General features: G+C 35.5%; 1 protein-coding gene across 1 annotated transcript in view; it reads left to right on the top strand.

Moving 5' to 3' along the window:
• Nucleotides 1-8572, top strand: part of CHDC2 (calponin homology domain containing 2) — a gene marked incomplete at its 3' end in the record, with an annotated part of 46849 nt that overhangs the window by 4662 nt on the left and 33615 nt on the right. The window contains exon 3 of the mRNA XM_010287574.1: nt 433-642. Coding sequence (XP_010285876.1) covers nt 433-642 — 210 coding nt within the window. The remainder of the gene's footprint in view (nt 1-432; nt 643-8572) is intronic.

Below are 8572 nucleotides of genomic sequence, written 5' to 3'. Positions count from 1 at the left end.
AGGGAAAGAATCTTAAGTACATTCATGAATTTCCCCTTAATATTTTTATTTTAAAACTTGCTTTACGTTGTTGTGTGATAATGCAGTTTAATCAACATTAATGAAAGCTTTAGGTTTTGGAAATCTAAAGTAAGGAAGTAATATTTATGCCTTTTGTAGTGCAGTTAGTAGAAATTGCTCTTCATTTGCATGTTGAACTATTAGGGGTCAGTATAAAACATTTGGATACATATGTAGAAAATAAACTAGCATCTAAATGCTGAAGGGATTTTAATTCTTTAGTTAGTTTCACTTGATTTAAACTTCAAAACTGAAGTTATTCTTCTGTATTTAACTGTGAAAAGCAGTTTTGTAAATGCGTGAATCTGTGTATCAACTTTGTTACTGTCATCCTGTGAGCACAAACGCCATTACTATTTATTTTTAACACAGGCAATCACGAATTCAAGTGGAACTTCCAGAGCTTGAACTTGAAGATGGTGACAGGATTCACCCTTTTTCTGTACAGTTCCCAGGAGGACAAGATACTGTTCTGTCATCAGATGGCACAAATAAGGAACTAATTTGTTATATCAGCTTCAGATCACCCAGGCCAGTGTCATTTCTAGGGAGTATGTTCTTCATTGATGAAGAAGAAAACAGGTACAATTCAAATTCATTTGGGGGCACGGTCCAAACTGACAAAGTTGGTTGTAAGACACAGAACTCATAATGGTTGGGTAAAGGCATATGAGAATAATTCTGAAAAAAAAAAAAAAAAAAAAAGAAAATGAAACGTAGAAATGTATTTGTTTTTTCAACTGGATTACAATTCAAAACTACAAAATTCAGTTTTGGTGTCTGAGGTAAGATTCATCTAAGTGGCCATCTTAAGGTCTTGTATCTCATTCATATCTACTAGTAATTCTTATGTCTACTTCAGTCTTCTCAGATTGCTTTAGAAAGACATGGTCTTGATTCAGCAAATCCCAATATTTTCTATTACAAAATATTTTGCTTTTTGAAAAATACCGAATTAAAATTTTACAGTTTATTCCATGCTGGATTTCAAGTTGGTCTGATGTTTGGGTTGAGCCAAACTGTGAAATTTTATTCCACTGAGCCTTTTTCCTATGTTTCAATTTTTTAAAACAATGAAATGTTTGTGATTGGTTTAGAGTCTTTTTTCTGGGTTTATGCTAATGGCATCTGGAAGAGCTGGTGGTTCTTATCACCTATTTGCAAATCTTTACAAAGTTGCAGTGGAGTGATCTTGCAAAGGATTACTCCATTTTCAGTCCTCTCAAAAACTGCCAGTGTTCTTCGGGTACCCAAGAATTCAAGAAGAGACATCTCTGAATAGCTTAGCAGGTACTGTCTCTAAGTAAGAGATTCTGGTTATTTTCAAGACTATCTGTACAATGTGGAAATGTGCAAGGGTGCTTGTTTTTTATTTATTTTTTTTTATTTTTGAGAATGTTTTTGGTATGTTCATGTGATATATTATTTATACATGTGTTCTATTCATTCCTTGAGCTTCTGCTCTTCAAGGTGAAGGTAGGGAGACTTCTTGAGGGGGAATTACACTGAAAGTCAGATTGCATTTTGCTAGGAACCAGGAAAGAACATGTCCCAGTGATGCTTTAAAGGGACATCCCTCCCTCCCTCAGTGTTTGTCAGTATTCAGTCTGTTCTTTTTCATGTTGTCTGTCTTTCCCTGCACTCTATTACTTCCTATTTTTGTGTGTGTGTGTGTGAGTGTGTCTCCCTCCTTTCTCTTTGGTATTTTTCCTTTTTAATTATTTTTTAAAATGTCACTTTTAACTCATCTTCTATTGTTATATCTTGCTCCTTAATTTTTACTTCTCTGGTTTTATGTTATCTGTTTTTTAAGTTTTTTAGAGAATGACATATATATGAGTTTGTATACTCGGAGCTGAGGCATTTCCTGATCTCTAGTTCTTCCTGCAGTATCTGTAATATTCCTAATAAGCTAACTGAATAACAATCAGGAGTCTACTGTCCATACCAAAGATCAATATCGAATACTTCAGATGGAAAAATGTGGATTGGTTTGGTTTTCTTTTATTTTGGTTGGGGTGTTTTTGTGTGTGTGTGGGTTTTTTTTGTTTGTTTACTTGTATTTTTTGTGTTAGCTTTGGGTTTTTTGTGGGGTTTTTTTTTTGGCTACTGAGAAGGAAAGCAGCATACTGGTGTTCCAAGACAGGAACTGGGAACCATTAGATGATTAATATACTAACGCTTCTGTCAATTTTATTTTTAAACTTGCAAGGGGCAGGTCAGTATCTTTTGAGCAGCTCTGTAGGGGAACAGTTTGTTCATGAATAAAAAGGAAACAGACTCCTGCTCTCAATGAAGGTGTTCTTTGGGGCATAAGATAAAAAGGTATCATTTTAACAGCCAGATGACACAAGTCTGGATGGGTGAATGTTGCTCGTTTATATCAGTGCAATTTACTGTTTACAGAATCTAAAGTATACACACACACGCACACATATGTGGGCTTCTATTTTTGAGTTTGTTTTTGTGGTTTTCTTTTGTATGTGTAATGCTAGAAATTCACACAAGTGTGCTAGAGAGGTGTTTCAGCTTCAGACCATACTTGTGCGTGAAAAGTATATGGGATGCTGTCTTTTCTCCTATACTTCTGACATATGAGATATAGGACTGGATAGCAACCTATGGAAAACTGTTGGTGTATTCTCCCTTTCTCTGGGCTGGGCTCTTCAGTGTTTTCTGCCCTGCCTTAGAGGGACTTTCTAGACAGCAGCATCAGCAGAAGTGAGCACTGTCAGAGAGAAGGGATAAGGGACAAGCATCAGCAGAAGTGAGCACTGTCGGAGAGAAGGGATAAGGGACAGATGTGCTTTATGTTGCTATTTATTTATTTATTTTATTGCCTCAAATGCAGTCCTGTGCAGTATTTCAGAAAGCATTTGAAATTTTAAAAAGTACTCAAATTATTTGGGAATACGAGCTCTACATCTGAAAAATACTTAGGAATTTACGTGGTTTAATTCCTGTTAGACCTAAATTTCTTTAGGACATAACACCTAGAGTTTGACAGCACTTTATATGGAGTGTTCATATCAAAATTCATCTCTTTAAAACACTGTTTAGTGATGAAGACATATGCAAACATGAAATTCATACATCTCATTTTGATTTTACAGTTGTAGGCTGTTATTTAAATAACTTTAATGGTGAAAAGCAATGCAGAAGGTCTCCCCTGTCCCTAGTAAATGGAGAACAAATCTGTTATTAAATGTTCTGTGTGAAAATAACAGTTTTCAGCATTTTCCCCTTTTGTTCATCTCTCCCTTTGGTGGGATGAATGGGTGTATGCATGTGGAGGAAAGATAGGTACTGTTATGATTAAAAGTAATTCGCACAGTTACTATTTTCGGTAAAGCAACTAATTTGAGGATTAAATATCTCTGCCCTACAGCTTAGAATGGACTTTTTCCTAAGCATGAAACTAGATTTTGTATTATTTTGGTGCAAGGGTTATGGACCTTTCAGTTATTGCTGCTTGCATTGGATTAGTAATATTTTTTTTCTATATAGCTTGTCAGCCAAGAATCTATTTCTTATTGATTTTATTTAATTCTAAGATTTAATCGTTGTGTGGTATGGGATTCATAAATGTGTGCTAAAGCTTGCAGTAATTATGAGAAAATTATGACAAGGTCTGAAATACAGCTGCTGAGCAGGCACAACATTTAGTTTTAATAACTTTTTATATGATGCAGTAGCAGCTTCTCAAACCTTGTTACAGAGAAATAATCCTTTCTGCTGTGTAATAAACTTTTTTCTATATTTGCCATTAAAATGAAATAAAGGATACCATCCTCAATTTAGAGGCAAACTCAATGTGTTTTTGAAAAAAAGATACCAAATAAAAGTCATTAAAGTAACCTTAAAAGGCATCCCTGCTTGCAAAGGTGAAAAAATTCATGCTCAGGAATGTCAAATAATCTTAAAATTTCTGCTGTATTTTACAACATAATAGATAGATATTTGTTAAAGACAGAACTAATAACATTGGTTTGCCAATGCAGTTGCATTTGTGTGGGGGCTGTAGGAGCAGATGATAGAAAACCTGACCACAGCTGCGTGAAATAGCACACCATCCAAAACAAAGGGATTCTGTGTGTGCTGTTAGTCAGTTTAGTAATATTATTCACATTGACTTTTGGAAGAAATTATTTTTATGATAATCAGAAATAATTATTTCCTTCAATTGGAAAAGTCTGAGTACCTGATTCTCTAATCCTGAGCATATTGTTGTTATTCTAATAAAGTTACGATAATTTATCCAGACGTGGGTTTTGTTACTACTGTTAATATTACTGTGTTCTTTGATATTTAACTCTATAGTAATCTGTAGCTGCAATTTTTGTACTCTGCCCTCATCCTTCCCAGCCCCCCACCATGGGAGAAGTATGCAATGCGTTCAAACTTCAAACCTGATTCGACTAATTATCTAAGCATTTGAGCAGTTTTTTTCAACCTGTGTAACTGATTAATTTAAACTGTTTTGTTAATTTGGTCCTTTTTAGGAAGACAAGATTTTGGGGCTTTCTAGATCTTTAATAAAAAACCCAATGAAACCTATAACCTTTTTTTATAACACCTATAAAAGCTAACTGGTCTTGAATAGGTTCCTAGTTTGTTTAATAGGCCATGAGATCTCATAGTTGCTGAAAATGTATTAATTTGTTAGGTATTATCTCTTTATATTTCCATTTTCAAAGTAATAATATGCATTTTTAAATGTCTTGAACTAAAATTTTGAACTTCAACTTATATTCTGTGTTCTGGGATGGAATTAAAATAAGCAAATTAAAAAGTTATTTTCATGTGTTGGTAAAATATAATGTTCTGTATTTAACTACTTAGAAGAGGAACCTTAACTCCTAAGCAAAACTAATTCTAGGTGTATTTCAAAGCATGAGTATTGACAAATACTGTTTTGGGAATTTTTTACTTAGGCTCTGCAGTGTTTTGCTTTTCTAAATTTGGGTCTAAAACTTCAGTAGGATTGATTCATGTAATCCACATTAAGTCCATCTAAATAATAATTTTTTTTTCTTTATATCAGAGTGAACATTGGGTAGAGGATAAATATAGATGAATTTAGCTATTTTACAGAAAACATTTTAAATATGATATGCAACCATGTTTTATAGCAAAATGATGCTATATATAGCTGTAAAAGAAAACTGAAGAGATACATGGTTGTAATTTATGCAAGTAATTTACTGTGTGCACACATTCCATTAAATGGATCATAAGAAAGTACATTAATGTGTATTTAATGACTGCCTTAAATGAGAATTTGCAGTTAATTTCTAATGTTATTTTTAGTCTCTATTATGCCTCTCTGTTACTTTGACTCAAAGCAGAAGAAATGTTTCCTTGCATAGGGCTGATAGGAATACAGAAGTTAAAGATGCTTGGGTCATCTTTTCCTCTTCCTTCCAGTTCTGTCATCTCTGGATCTGTTTAAGGATTTTGGAGGGGAAGGAGAAGAGCAAGTTTTTATTTATTTTTAAATTACAACTTCTTGTTCCCTGCATCTAGGTTATTCCTTGTTCTTAAAGATCTGTAAAATCCCTTGTTCTTGTGTCAAGTTTCCTTTTGGCACTAATCAATTCTGCAAGCAGATTGTTTTGTTTCCTAAACTAGCAGTGCGAACTTCCTTGAAATATTTTTTAAATTTACCCAAGCAATGTTGCTACAAGCCTAGATCCTAATGGCTTTGGATTCTTTCTTTTTAGAAATTGTTAGTGATATTCTGCATCTGTTAATGAATAGTCTTGAAGAAGGGTTATTTAAATATGCTTGTATTTCTGGAGCATTTGGGGTACACTGATACAAAACAAATAATTTGTATCTACTTAGAAAATGTCTGAAATGCTATAGAGCAAAATAAAAAGTATAAATATATTTTGACTCAGTTCTTTTGTCTTTCCACAAACATTAAACAAAAAAAATCAAAGTTAATTTAAAAGAACTGAAAGAACTGCTTTTATAGAGAGGGTTGGATGGTATTTTTTTTCTCATCACAGTTGGAGGTTTTGTTTTTGGTGATCAGCAAGTTTCAAATGTTGGTAAACACAATATATTTTATGACCATTCTGCTGTTCTGTGTTATTTGGAAATATGCATTAGAGAATAAACACTGAAATAACAGTGGCAATGATGGTTCATATAGATAACAATTTTTTTACTTGCTTTATTAAGCATTATAAAACTGAATACACTGAATAATTTAACACATGTAGTAACTTCACATTTGCTAGCAGTACAGGTACATTTCATTACCTGAATAACAACAGACTTTTGTATTATTTCGTTAAGCTCTGCTGCAAATACAGAACAAATAAGTTGCACAATAGTTACGGCTTTGTAACCTCACTTCATGAATGGTGTTATAAATAAGGTTCAGTGGTACAAGATGATTTTAAGCACCTGAAGAATGCACATTTCTCTGTACTCTATTTGCCATATTTGTATGGAAATATGCATGCTTTTCTGTCTGGTGCCCTATATCTCACTGCCTGAAATATGTATGATAAATATTTAGCTCCTAGCACCTTTGTTTTTTCTGCCATGCTTCTGTACAAAGAGAGTGTCATCTTTTGAAGCTCAGATGAGTTTTTTAGCTATGGACTCATTCTTCTTGAAGTTTCCTGTCAAATCCCACTTTTGGGAAAATACCATATTAAAATACTTAATGGTGATGAGTGGATAGATGGCCAATAAATGAGTTGATATTTATTATCACAGAGTGGCTGAGGTTGGAAAGAGCCTCTGGTGATCATCTAGCTCCCTCTTCAAATCCCCTCCTCAATCAGAATCAACACTGTGGTCCAGTTGGTTTTTGAATATCTCTCAAGATGGAGACTCCACAACCACCTCCGAGCAGACTCTTCTGCTGTTCAGCCACTCTCATGGTAAATTTTTTTTCTCTTATGACTAGAGAGAATTTCCAGTATTTCAGTTTGTACCCATTGCCTTTTGGGCTCTCACTGAACATTACTGAGAAGAGTTTGGTTGCATCTTCTTTACTTTTTCCCATCAGATATTTATACACATAGATAAGATCCCCCCGAGCCTTCTCTTCTCCAGGCTGAACACTCACAATTCTCTGTCTCTCCCCACATGGCAGGTTCTTCGGTCCCTTCTTCATCCTTGTAGCTCTTTGCTGGCTAAAGTCTGGTCTTCTGAATTCGAGGGTTGTGATACAGCTTTTACCTTGCTGCCTCCTTTTGGAATGCTGAACTCCATCACCTTATGGTGACTGCAGTCATGGTAGACACATGGTCACAGGAGCTAAATACTTGCTGTCAATATCAGCTGCAGAATCAGTTGTTGACTTGCAGGATGCATCCACTCATCCTCAAGCTCTTTTCCCTCATCTGCATTAATGAAGAAAAGACCACCTGTGCCCCATTCCCTTGATCATTGCCCCCAAAGCTGTGCTGTCATGCCTGGTATGTTCCAAGTCTCCCATTCAACTTCACTGGTGCCCGTGTGGAAGAGTAGTAGGGCCAAGGATCGGACAAACTGCACTGGTCTCTCAACAGCATCCTGGATCAAAGCCCCAGGCAAGCAGCAAACCTCCCTAGATGAAGGGTCAGGTTGGCAAATGAGGTTCTCTGTCCCCTGCAGCAAGGATTTACTCACTACTATTACTTGTAGTTTCCTGGTGTTGCTTCACAGCTCATGCTCAGCCAGCATAGGTGCTTCATTGTCCAATATTTCTTCATCTTATGAACACTCTGAAGCTTCTAAATTTCTTATTTAAGAATATATTTGCAGTGTGTGTTCTATTGGCTGGGTATATTAATTTCTCTTACTATAATACCACAGCAGCCAAGGAGGCATGCCCTTGTTGAATTGTTAGCAGTATGGGACAGGGAGGAGCTTCTCTTGCAGCAGCACTGTGAGGTCTGAGGCATTTATTTGTACACAGATGTTCTGTAGTAGTGATGGCTGTTCTTTATATTCTAGATTGTGCAGTAGTATCTTTGCTTTGAGGAGTATCACTCCCATAATTTGGGTAACTAGTTAAGATGTACTGCAGCTGTTCTCAAGCACGCTTTTCTGTTTCATTACTGTGCAAATCAGAGCATGAATAAAGATTTGGCATATGCCCAAATCTCAAATCAGCATTGAGGATAGAGATGGCTGAGGTGCTCGCCTCAAACTGAGAAAACAGAAAGTTGACCAAGTCCAGTAATACAGACATCTGAGTTACTTTCATATAATTTGAGTGAGCACTATATCTTTCATTACCCTTCATACAGCTTTCTTCCACCCCTGCCCCCAATTCCGTTGTCTGAAGTTAACGTATGCCTGCAGAGTATTGAGAATTGTCACTTATTGCAGTAAAGTCATGCGTTGGAAATTGGCAAACTTTTCTGTGTTGTAGTTATTGATCCTGTGTGTCTTTAAATGGCTTAGTAAAGGTAGGAAAAAGTATTATGGCTCTGACACCTGGTTTGGGCATGTACAAACATACATTTTGTACATATAGATAGATATGAATAAACCTCTCATA

Source organism: Phaethon lepturus, unplaced genomic scaffold (assembly GCF_000687285.1).
Source record: "Phaethon lepturus isolate BGI_N335 unplaced genomic scaffold, ASM68728v1 scaffold325, whole genome shotgun sequence".
Classification (NCBI taxonomy): domain Eukaryota; kingdom Metazoa; phylum Chordata; class Aves; order Phaethontiformes; family Phaethontidae; genus Phaethon; species Phaethon lepturus.
Note: the sequence above shows the minus strand (reverse complement) of the source record. Positions and strands in the feature narration are given on the sequence as shown.